Source organism: Macaca mulatta, chromosome 5 (genome assembly GCF_049350105.2).
Source record: "Macaca mulatta isolate MMU2019108-1 chromosome 5, T2T-MMU8v2.0, whole genome shotgun sequence".
In the NCBI taxonomy this organism is placed as follows: Eukaryota; Metazoa; Chordata; class Mammalia; order Primates; family Cercopithecidae; genus Macaca; species Macaca mulatta.
Window position 1 is genome coordinate 154,980,215 of NC_133410.1, and position 13,441 is coordinate 154,993,655.

Below are 13,441 nucleotides of genomic sequence, written 5' to 3' on the forward strand. Positions count from 1 at the left end.
ACAGAAAACTTAGTTTCTCAATCTTTCATAACACAAATCAAGTCTCTGTTACATCATTTATTTTAAAATAATGATTAAAAATGCTAAAACAACATCCTTATATTGGTTCTACTTATGAAAGCTGAACTACTTTTGAATCTTTATATATACATATTGATACAACATTTACTTGCAAATTACTCATTACTCATATCTTCCTTTCAAATTTTCTTTCACATAGATTTCTCAGAAGCATCCAAGCCAGTAGTTTCTTTGACAGTGAAATGTACAAAATAAATGGCATGTCAACAAGTAAATTAGCATTCCCTTTCTGACCAGCTGGGTCATGTTTCCTTTTCAAAATCCTTAGTCCCATGACACAAAATAATAATAATCTAAAAGACCTCATTAAATGATCAATATATTGACATAACCTCTATAAGGAGACACATAGTGTTTTAATTGATTGCTTGAATTCTTGAAATGGAATATTAAAACCCAAGCCTCCGAAATATATTGTAAGAGAACATTTGATTTATTTATTAACTAATTTTCTTCAGGGTATGGATACTGGCACATGAAAAGATTCAACAACTTTTATATTTAACCAAAAAGTAAAAGAAATCCAGCTTTCACTAAATCTTTCATATAAACAGTATCACAGCAAAAGTTGTAATAGACAAGTTAAACCATGTTTACTTACCAAAAAACTTCCAAAGGCTGAATTAAATATTGCAGCTGCCTATAAAGAAAATAAATAGGGGGAAAAAAACTCATTGAAAGTAAATAGGAATAATAAAGACAAAGATTATCATTCTCCCTTCCCCCACTATTCAAAACCTTAAAACATTGACTCTATAAAGCAAAGTTAGTCATTGCTTCCAAAATTGCCAGTGGCCTGTAGTTCACTGAGACAGATGAGCTACAGCTTAGGAATTCATAAATAATGGGTCTCAAAAGCAGGCAGAAAACACTTGTCATGCCATGAACCTATATGACAGTACCAAAAGAATCACTGACAATGCTAAATTGAGACCACGTTGTTACTGATTTTCCTACTAAATTTAAAACAATCAGAGGTTGATTTATTCATTAAAAAATGTATATTACTAGGAGAAGGAAAAACAGAAATATAAGACAAACATTAATTGCTCCCTGTCAGTGGCACAGTCTTAGGAGCTACAATCACAAGGTAAGATCTGTTTCTATACATCACACATTAGAAATATGAACCATGCTGTTAAGACTAGGAAAGTTATTGCTGTACCATTAATTCTAAGGTAAAGAAAAGAAAGAAAAACTCCAAATTGGTGTTCAAAATTCAAAGAAGAAACATTTGACTTTCTGCTTACCTAAATATCCACGGAATACATAGTAGATGTAATATAGCTCTTAATTTTAATTTAATCACTATATTCAGTGAAGCTATGCCAGAGTCCTGCAAGCTTCTCACATTACCCAAAAGGAAAAAACTTGTATAACATCCAATTTGATAAAAAGAAAATAAGACAGAAAAAATAATAAAAGGGGTAGAGAGAACCTATTTACATCTCCTGCACATCCAGAGCAGAATTAAATTAATCATCATGGACATTAGCAGCCACACTGTAGTAAAAAGAGGATATCAGTTTTGTAAGTTTGAATAAAGTCCAAAGCCAGGCTAAGAGCTGTAGCTGAAAATGCTTTCTGCTCCAGAAGAGGATGCAATGAGAGTGAATGGGTAATGAGATCCTTGGCTCCAGAGAGCTTAGCTCTCCTATTCCAGTTCATAATTAATTCAAAGCTTTGATAATTTCATTAGATTTCTCCTTTGCTGGCCCTATCAATAAAAGATGGCACTGGACCACAGCTCCTCTGTGGCATAAACACAGGCACAGGCACAGACCAGGGAAACCTTTGCTTCCTGACAGGGACAATGGCATATGGTGTTCTGTGTTGTACAGGGAGCAGTGAAAAAAAGAAAATCAGCTAAATAAAACATTACAGATGACAATTGTAAACTATAGCAATATATTTAACACATCTTCCTGGAATTCCATTATGGATGATTCCAGGAAAAAGTTTTATGTCTGGGGAAAAATAAGTAAAAGGGTATAAATAAATGAGTTGTGGTAACACCAACAGGGAACACTGGCCCTCCTTCCTACAAAATATGTACCTTTCTCACAAACAACTTTTATATTTAGATCTTATTTTGTGCTTAAAAACGGAATTACTTCTTTTTAATAAAGGTAGGAGGTCTTCCCCCTTTGAGCCTCTCTCTTCTGAATTCCTTTATTTCTAGTCCCTTTCACTAAGCTTTTACTCAATAACTAGCGGTTTTGTCTAGCATTTGAGGAAACAAAGAATCATTCAAGGAAAAAAGTCTCAGAAGTCAAAGTAAAATAACCATATATGACAAATAATATCATACTCATAAATAACTCATAAATACTCATAACTATATGAGTATATAACAACTACTACTCATAAGATCAAATCACCATACTCCTACCCTCTCTTGTTCTCTTCTTTAACACAAATGCAAGAAATACATTTTATATGAATTGGCCTATGTTCCTGCCTCTTATAAAATGACAGTGATGGGATATCTTAGGTACCCAAAGATGCTGCAGGTCAACTCATTCTTAGTTGTTTTCCAACAGTGGTGATGGATTTGAACTCAGTTGACTATATTGTCCTCCTGTGCAGTGAGCGCCGTCAATCTCTTGTGAAATGATTGATTAAGGTTCTGGGTACTCTGAAGACCATGTGAAATCAGACACTGAAACCAAGGATCTTGTGCTCAACAGCAACCGATAAATAAGGTAATAGTTGGCTCAATTATGTGGTTGCAATCTATGAAACAACCATGATTTCCAGAGTTTCAACAAGTAATAATAAATATTTAGAGTATTTTATTGATATATAAAAGACATGCATGTATTTCGACTTAGGGAGGAATTCCCAGCTCCTTGGCATGGCGTCCAAGGCCCTCCATGAACAGGTTTCTATCCATCTCATTCCCTGCCTCAAATTTTACATTCTGACAACAATGAACTACTTGCAATTTCCCAAACTCATCATGCCATTTCTTACTTCCTTGCTCCCTGGCCTGAAATACCCTTCCCCCTCTTCTACCTAGGTAATTCTATTTTATTTTAATAACACAGCTTGGTCATCATCCTTCTGAGATGGGAGAGCTCCCTTGATCCATTATGGGACTGGTGAAGGGAGTAGCTCATTTACTCGGCCGCCATGCTCAGTCCCTTACAGGAGTGAGCACACAAGCAAATGGGTGTGGGAACAGGCACAAAGGAACACTGGAACTGGCCAGTTGCTCCTCTCTGGCAGGAGCAGGGTGAGTTTGTGCCACCCCGCGGCAGTGTCCAAGTGTGTTAAAATGCTCTTTTAGCTCTGCCATCCACGTGGGGGTGTCTGTGATCCTCGGAGCCCCAGAAGACATGTGTTACAATCAGTGCTCTTTTAGCATTTGCCATCCATGGATGGCTAGGTGTTAACTAGCTCAGTGGAGGGTCAGGTGACAGCCTTTTACACTCTGCCCTCTTGGTACCCGAGTTCTTGTGAGGTGTCCAGGAAAAATCAGGTCGCACAAACAAATCAAAAGCTAGTTAATGTGGAGGACTTTGTTGAGCAGTGGAAGTGGCTCTCAGAGGGAAAGGGAGCTGGAAGGGGGGTGCAGTGGGACGATAATCTTTCCCTGGAGTCTGGCCATTCCTAATCGAACTCCTCTCTGACCGTAGTCTCTGATGTACAGCTGCTTCTCCTCTGGATGTTCGGAGCTTCTCTCTTCTGTGTGTGTGCGCGCACGTGTGCGCACACGTGCCCTGAGTCTGGGGTTTGCAGTTCTCATGGGCACAAGGGGTGGGGCAGGCCAAAAGGCAACATTCAGGTGGGAAAACAAGAACAGTTCTTACTTTCGGCCATGGGTCCAGACTTGAGGGTGGAGGTCTTGCCAGGAACCCCATCCTCTTCTACCCAGTATTTCTCTGCCTCCTGGCCCTATTACTTCCAAGAGGCTTTCAATGACCTTCCCCCGACACACACACACACACAACTTAGCATACACACATATCTACACTTACAGATGGACTGAGTATCCCCACACCTGCTGGCAGAACATCCTGAGCCTATCTCTGCCACGGGACTTGTCCCACTGTATTGAAATGACTGGCTGGGTATGGTGACTCATGCCTGTAATCCCAGCACTTTGGGAGGCCACGGTGGGCAGATCACTTGAGGTCAGGAGTTTGAGATCAGCCTGGCCAACATGGTGAAACCCTGTCTCTCCTAAAAATACAAAAATTAGCCAGACATGGTGGCAGATGCCTGTAATCCCCGTGACTTGGGAGGCTGAAGCAGGAGAATTGCTTGAACCCAGGAGGTGGAGGTTGCAGTGAGTCGAGATTATACCACTGCTTTCCAGCCGGATGATGGAGCAAGACCCTATCTCAGAAAAAATGAAACGACCTACTTATGTGTCTCTCTCCCCTGGTCATGTAAGGAAGGAGTTTAATGAAACTCATCCCAAGCACCCACTTGTTTATTACTCCTACTCACACCTTGACTCTGAAGTCGCCAGAAGTAGAAAGGGTGAGAAGGTCTATCTATCTATCTATCTATCTATCTATCTATCTATCTATCTATAGTGAAACAGATCAGGCCCTTGTGTCCACTGGTACTATTTTAAAATTTTTATCATGTGTATAGATTCATTAATTAAAAAATATGAATTGCTGACACAAGTACGATTTCCTGAAATGTCCAAAGTCTTCATCTCCTACTGAGTTATTTTATGTGTTTGGCAGAATCCAAGGCACAGAAGACTGGATCAGACATCTGGTACTATAGCTAACCTATGACACTAACAGGAGATCTAGACTTCAGACTCCCATCCATCTCATCCAATACAATAATTTCCTTCACATCGTTTTCAAAACAGTATCTTGTTTTACTTCTCTTAAAATGCTTGAACCTTCCTATTGTGATATAGTTATATAAAATATGTTTAATATAAATAATGTTTTCCGAGATCAGATGAGATTGGGCAAGTTCAGAGTAGTATGACTGTAGACCACAAATGACCAAAAATTAGCCACCATGCCTAGCTAGAATTTTTTAATTTTTTTGTAGAGACAGGGTTTCCTTATGTTGCCCAGGCTGGTCTTGAACTCCTAGACTCAAGCGATCCTCCCATCTCAGCCTCCTAAAGTATTGAGATTACAGGTGTGAGTCACCATACCCAGCTTGATTTTAAAATATAGTAGTTCTTTGGTTATTATCTCCTTTGTTAGAAAATATTTCAAAACCCATTCCTCCTCTAGAATTCTCCATTACAACAAGAATTTGTCTAATTCATTGAAAGAAATGAGTGAATGAACAAATACCTCTTGTGCTAACTGAATGTCCTACACAGTAATGTTTTTATTATTAACTCATAAAATCCCATTAGCAAAATGTATATCTTGGAGTAATCACATTTGGTAGATAATCAGATCAGCCCTAGCTAAAAAAAAAAAAAAAAAAGTTCATATTGAGAGTTTTTTTTAATATTGACTAGATTGACTTCCTTTATATTACACATTTGTAGATAATATATTGCTTTTGGTATCAACCCAATTTTACCCAATATAAGATATTTTACTAATGTTCCGTTATATATTATACAGCATGTCTTTATTAAATTATTTTGGAAAATTAAGCAAGTTCAATAATGAATTAATTACATCATAAACTACTTGGAATTATTTAAAACAAAGGTAAATTTCTAAAAAAAAAAAAAAAAACCTAAGAAAATGAGGAAAAAGAGTTCTCTCATAAAAGCAAGCTCTTTCCTTGCTGAATGGCTCTAAACATTATGAAGTTCTACCTTAAGCCTACCGTAAGCCTGAAACCTGTAACTTCCCATAACTGCCATGTACTGGACCATGTTCTGTGCTCTGGAGTTACATAAATATGTCTAGTCCCTTTTATAAATGCATTTCAAATATATGTATACTGCTGGCTCCTACCCAAGTCTTCTCTTATGACATTATATCAAAAATATTCATAATGCTGGTCCAACACGCCTCTTTTTCCTTCCCTTATGAGGCTACTAAATAAACAAAATATAAAATCCATTATTTACATTGAGTATGAATAATTTATGGTAAGTTAATGTATTAAATTTCTAGCTTTTGCTTTTGAGTATCTGATTCTCAAAATACATAGAAATGTTCACCAAAATGTAAAAATGGGATATTTATGGTTATCTCAGAATTTCTAATGATGTTTCCAGCCTAGGAGAATACCCTTAGGAGAATACCAAACTTGGGAGAAGAATCCTGCTATTCAAAAGTAAGATACCAGACACACACCTCGGTACTTATAAAAAGACACCAAAAGTGGGTCAGGGACCACTTCACATGCAGGCTGTATAGGTGAAGACTAGAAATTCCAGAGGAGGTTGATAAATGAAAATGTTTTCCTCCTTCTCTACAGGAGAAAGCTGCTCTGTTCACCACATCTCTCAAGTTGCAGTAAAGGGTGATATCTACAAACGAAGCAACTGTGATGGAACAAACAGCAAAGAAATTAGAAAAGCATTTCTGTTCCATGCTGGATGTTTAGTGACAGGACAAATTCCACACTGGGCCACCACAGGATCATCGGATACACCCTGTAAGAGTTCTTAGGAACATTCTCACCCAGTGCATTTCCCACTGGGTGGCAGGGATAGGGAAGGTGCGTAAGTGAACCAGAAATAAATACTTGCTTCCTGACTAGAAGCAGCAAAGGTGAGGGGCTGCCTAGAACAGACCACAATGATAGGGCAAGGAGAGACAGTAAACAGTTGGACAAAGTATACTTCAATTCTGTGATGAGGCAAGGGCTTGCCAATTCCAAATGAGCCAAGAAGATGCCACATTGAACTTAATTCAGTTTGAGAGACCACTCCCAAGAAGAGACTCCACCAGCAAGAGGCTGAAGGAACAAGAGGAGCAGGGTTGGAAGTATATTCTGAACAACCCTCTCCCCTGACCTGTCCAGTAAAAAGAGATAGCGTGTAGACCCCTGCTATGACAGAGGGCATTGAGGGCCACAGTATGACAGTATGAATAAACTAAGACCCCATCCTGTTCTCTCTCATTCATTTCTCCTCTGAAGTGGTCGGAAGTAGAAAAGGTGAGAAACTTTAAAAAAATAAAAACACAAACCACCACCACCACCACCACCACAACAACAAAACAGTGAAACAGACCATGCCCTCTTCTCCAGGGGCCCTATTGTTAAATGCTTATCATGTTTATATATTCATTAATTAAAAGTATAACTTTCTATGTTTTAAAAACATAGGTTTGGCCTCACTTGGGAAAGAAAGGAATTTAAAGTTTTAAACTAGACTGCCCTGGGTTATTTAATAGCTAGAAATTAATCGTAATTGCCAAAGATATGACTATTTTTGTAATCAAAAGTGACCAGAAAACCATGAGATCTGACAGAGATGTCATCAAAGGAGGGGTGGGAATGGCGAACAGAAATATGTGAGAAGGTATTTCAGGTACATAATCCTTAAATTCACACCATTCAATAAAAAGATTTTAATAACAACACAACATTCTAAAGATATAGCTGAGCTAAAACAAACAAAAAACAGGTACAGTTAGCCCTCTGTATCTGTGGGTTCTGCATCTGTGGATTCAACCACACAGATCAAAAACCCTATACTCAAAAAAGAAGAAAAAAGTGGTTGTATCTACTGAATATGTACATACTTTTTTTCTTGTCGTTATTCCCTAAGCAATACAGTGTAACAACTTCTTACACAGCATTTACATCGTATATTAGGTATTTTATGTAATCTAGAGATGACAAAGTATACAGGAAGATGTGCATTTATATATAAATGTCATTATATAAAAGGGACTTGAACATCTGTAGATTTTGGTGTTCCTGGAGGGTCCTAGAGCCAATACCCCACAGACACCATGGGACAATTGCACTAAACTTATAGAAATTAGTCAAAGCCAGAGTAGTAAAGCATATGAGTTGATACTGCACTCATGCCCATGAAGACATAAGCAGCACAGGCTTTGGTCTGCAAAGGGTGGAGGACTGGAAACGAGACATCGGCATAAAGCAGAGTGGAAGTATAGAAGGACTGCCAGCACTGCGTAAAAGCAACTAGAAAACTCTACTTACAAATTTAAGAAAGTAGCATAAGGTCTGCATCAAAGGTGGGTGTAAGGATTGAATTTACACTACCTACATGACTCATGAATTTCAAACTAACAATTTATTTAAAGAAAGAAAAGACAAAACAGATGAAGGGGCAGTGGAACTCCCAAGCCCTTGAAAGAAGCAAACGTGAAACTTCTCTTTGGGGTCACTTCAATAACCCAGAACAGAGTGGATTACCAGATAAAACAACCTCCACTGAAGAAATGTTAACAATAAAAAATTTTAAACAATATGAGAAAGCTGTATGATAAGAGTATCATAAAAGCAGTGAGGAAAAGGGAAGCAACTGGGTTTTTTACAATATACTAAAGAAAAATATACCAGACAGATTAAAGATCTAGATGTGGAAGGCAAAACTTTAACACTTTTAGAAGAAAATATGAAACTCTCTTTATGCCCTCAGAAATAAAAACAGTTTTTTTAAGCAAGACAGAAAAAGTACATATAAAAAAGGAGAAGCTAAAATAGAAATCCTGAATAGACCAATAGCAAGTAACCAGATGGAATCACTAGTAGTCTCACACCAAAAAAAAAAAAAAAAAAAAAAAAAAAAACAGGACCACACTTTCAAATAACTATTACCAGTTCTTCTCAAACTACCTCAGAAAAACTGAAGAGGAAGGAATTCTTCCTAATTCATTCTATGAGGTCAACATTACCCTGATACCAAACCAGACAAGGGTACAACACAAAAAGAAAACTACAGGCTAATACCCCTGATGAACACAGATGCAAAAATCCTCAACAACATCCTAGCAAATGGAATCCAACAGCACATCAAAACAATAGTACACCATGATCAAGTGGGATTTATCCTAGGGATGCAAGGATGGTTCAACACATGTAAATCAATACAGGTGGCACACCACATCAATAGAATGAGGGACAAAAACCACATGATTATCTCAATAGATGCAGAAAATGCATTTGATAAAATTCGACATCTCTTCATGATAAAAATTCTCAACAAATTAGGTATAGAAGTCACACACCTTAGATAGAAGTTACATACCTTAAAATAAGACAAAAGAAAAGCTAGGAGTTTCCATGCAACAAAGTTCTGGCCAATGAGATAAAAAGTGATATATGCTTGACAGTGGAGGCTTAGGGAGGGAGGTTAGTTTCTGGTACTGCCACTTCTTCCTGCCGAGAGCAGTGAAAGCTATCTTGCATCCATAAGAGCACTGGAGAGATAGCCACTCTAATGTCACTGAGCCGCAGAATAAATGCCAGCAGGCTCTGCCTCCAGGCATCTTCGTATATGAGAAAAATAAGTCCTTCCTTGCTAAAGCCACTTTTAGTCTAATTTTCTGGTACTTGAAGCCTGACACTACCATATTTCTAAACAAGGGAAAAATAATAAAGGACTACCCCGGCAGGTCAGACAAATAAAAAACTATTTCCTCTAAAATATGAGCTTGAGTAGGCACATTAAATCTTATTTAGTATAATCTCTTGTTCCTATTGCATATGACATCATTGAAAATAAGGAAGAGAAAACTGACTATTGGCCACAATTGTTGGAGGTCAAAGCTAAATTGCCTCACCCTAGAAAATTCCTCAACTATGTGAATTTATATCCCATCAGGCTTTGATTCACAGGAAGGAGAAACAACCTTAATATTTATTTTCTCCCTAAGCATAGATTCAGTTTTAAAAACACATAAAAACGAAAATATTAAAGACTGAATTCCAATACTTAGTATTCAATTAAATATGGACACACAAAACATTTTAATTCTATTTGTAAGGTACTTTCTAAAGTGCTATAAAAAGTCAAAAACATTAAGAAATATTTATTGTTTCTTTCAAAGCCAGTGATGATTGACTTTCTCTTATGCAACTAGTTACTAGTTTTAATACTGACTACTTAATTACCACTATTTTCACTGAATAGACCTCATTACAATAAAAATTTGAATTCTACATTTCTATGTCATATTTAAGTATTACTATACCATACCACAGAAAAGTAAACATATACAGGATATCAATTAAAATGTCAGTTTATACACTACGCTCAGACACTTTTAATCTGATACCATTTTTATGTATATCATTGTATTTTTTAAGTACCATTACTTAAATTACTGAATATTACTTAAACCATTACTGAATATTTTCTCTCAACAAAGAAAGTTAAATGAAGACAGTACTGCTACAAGACATTCACCAATTTAAAGAAAGATTAATTTTAATTCTTTGTTTTAAAGTATTACAGAAATTAACAGAAGTATATATACACAAATATATACACACACTTCTGAGGTATGTATACTATATATAGATATAGATATATATAATGTGTGTGTATATATACAAATATACAATCTTCAAGTTAAGAGTGAATGTTTGACATGAGGAGCAAGCTACATTTCTTGCCTATTTCTACAGGTCCATTGCTTGACACCAGTGGAAAAAAGTACTTAATATCTTAAATCTTGAGGTGAATATGGGGTTGCTATCCTTGTTTATAACTATTCATCTCAACTCAGGCAAGGAAAAAGTACATTCAAGTTACTGTTTTCTGGGTGCTAAATTGAATCAGGTGTCCTCTCCTCTTAAGAAAATTAAGTTGCTTTTGTGCAAGAGTGTTTTAATGAGAACAGAGCTGGCCGACAGTGATAAATGGGAATGACACCAGAGAGAGCACGTAAGCAGGACAATATGTGCATGTTACAGTCTTACAGCCTATTTTTCACTGACTATTCTGAATGACTTTGCTGTTTCTTAAGGGGCCTATTAATCTCAAATTTAGTTATTGCACAACGTTTATTTGAACATATATTCTGTGGATGATGACAGTTAATAAAGGAAATCTTTCACAAGCTGTATTTTTACATATTGTTCCAACTACAGCTCCCAGTCATTTGATGGTATTGATGGAATAACCTACATTGTGCTGCGGCTTTTTAAAAAAAGGCACATATATTCAGATTCCTTTCTAAGCACATGGGGACTCTTAACCGTTAAAATGCATACAAAAAATTCTAGTACAAAACAGTAAAAGTAAAAGGACATGTTAACTGTTCAACAAAAATCATTTAATGTGCAAACTGACCCTTCTAAGACAAAATAGACACCTTTTAACACTTTTAAAGCCCTGATACACAATATGCAATAGTTCGTGCATACAAATCTACATTTTCACAATATGCATGGAGCAAGAGAGGAAAGGCAAAATCAATTTTCTTGAGGTGCAAAAAGAATGAAGTAACACAGCTGCTTTGATTTCTCTTTGGTATGCTTTTTTTTTTATGAAATGTCATGTACTTAAAATAGTGATGATTCTTATTTCTAGTAGAATACTTTTTAAGAGCTTAAAGGAATTGTTTCAACATTTTCCTAAAAACATAATTATCAGTTCAAATAAGCTCATCAATTCAGACTGTTGTTCTGGTTCTGGAAGAAATTTGGTACTTTAAGTGTTACTGGTTCCCAATAACAATACCTAATATTAGTAAGAAATCTTTAATTCAAATATTTAATTCAAGGCAGATTTTAAACTCTGCCTCATAATTGAGGTGAAATTAAACTTAAACATTTTGACTGCATCCTTCTGAAATCTCAGTCTTCAAAGGTGTTCAATTTCTATAAAATCAGAATTTTTAAGTGGGAAGGGCCATTAAATACTATGACAATCCCTTTGGAAATCAAGAAACAGACAGACGGGCAAAGGATCTTTCCCAAGGTCATGCTGGACAGCAGTAAAGCCAGAAAAGAACTCATCTCCAGACATCTCTTGCACTCTCTCTATTACATCCACACTGTCTGTTTTTTGTATTATTTTTAATAGACATTTGTAGATATATCATGGAAAAAGGGCACATGCTGAAACACTAATGGTTATGTTGGGGTAAATGGAATTATGAATATTTTTTCCTTTGTGCTTCTCCTAGAATTATGTTAAGAATTTTAGAGGCTCTCTCTTTAATCTTTAGGCAAACTTTGAACAATGCTGTGCACATATTAGATACTCTGTCTGATTAAAAATTGAATGAGTTGAGGATAATACCAAAATGAAACTACTTAAAAGAAGACTAAACTACTTAGTCTTCTTTGCCATGCTAACACTGAATATTCATAGGAACAAACCATGAGTATAACCCAGAATACCAGCACTTAAATTGAAAATACTATTTATTTATACTATTTATCTATTAATAACTTATTGATAAATATCTAAGATTTTTATTGTAAATCTCTAAGATTAAGCTGAATGAAACTTACTTAAAATGTTATATACTATTTGATATTATATCTTTTAAAAAAATCAATTTCTCAATATTCCTCAAGTTTAATTCTTAATCCTTTGGGTTTCCTATCTCTTCCAGAAAATAGTAAAACAAATGCTTCTCTAATTATTCATTCCTTCAACCTAAATTTATTAAGCAAACACAAAAATAAATACCATAGAGTACCAACTCAGAGTCTAGGGCTAGAAGAGAGACATCATAATAACTACAATACAAGAAGATCAATGGTATCAAAGAGTTATGGTAGCATAGAAATTAACTTTAAAATGGGCTTTTCCAGTATCTCCTAGTGAAATACAACAAGCACTTTTCTGATCAATTAATGGGAGCTCTATTTAATACCAACACATGAACTAAGCTCTCAGCACACTGAGAGAGGAATTGGCCAAGAATTCCCCTAACGCTTTGTTTAGAAGTGCATCCACAAAACCTAAGTGACAGCAATGTCAAAGCATCTAATGTTTCTTATGAATTTTAGACTCTAGCTTTCTTAACTCTGTTATTTCTGCTCTTTTCCATCCATTAGGTCTGGGAATCTCAAAGCTTCTTAAGAGGGCAATGGATCAATCCCTCAGCAATAACTCTCTCATCAGCTTTTCATTAGCAATAAAATAGCTTTCCTACCATCTTCTGGGAAATAACTTACCATAGATTCACAGAACTGCAATGGACTTCTGCAGATCATCTCATCAAGGCACTTTTCCTCAAAAGGACTACACTGAAATCACCGATGGTGTCCACCTATCCTATTCTTTATGTCTTCAGGATCAAACACTGCACAATCTCCTTTACAGTTTTAGATTTTAAAATCTATATTGTAAATCATATTTTAACTAATAAGTTCCTTCCTTTCCTGACTTAACTTTTTATTGGAGTTTTTTTTTTAATGTTAGGTCCCCTAAGAAAATTTTTAAAGGCTGTGTTTTTGCCATTATAAGTAGTATGCTAGTAACCGTTTAACAACTGGCTCTTAGGATAAAGGGAGA

At 36.0% G+C, this 13,441-nt stretch overlaps 1 protein-coding gene across 6 annotated transcripts in view; it reads right to left on the reverse strand.

Moving 5' to 3' along the window:
- The window catches only part of SLC10A7 (solute carrier family 10 member 7), a 256,440-nt gene that overhangs the window by 176,508 nt on the left and 66,491 nt on the right, over window positions 1-13,441 (reverse strand). For 4 of the 6 annotated variants that reach the window (XM_015139308.3, XM_001098117.5, XM_078002308.1 and 1 more), the window contains exon 5: window positions 683-721. The exons of the other annotated variants lie outside the window; for them this stretch is intronic. In XM_015139308.3, coding sequence (XP_014994794.1) covers window positions 683-721 — 39 coding nt within the window. The remainder of the gene's footprint in view (window positions 1-682; window positions 722-13,441) is intronic. 6 annotated transcript variants of the gene reach the window in all.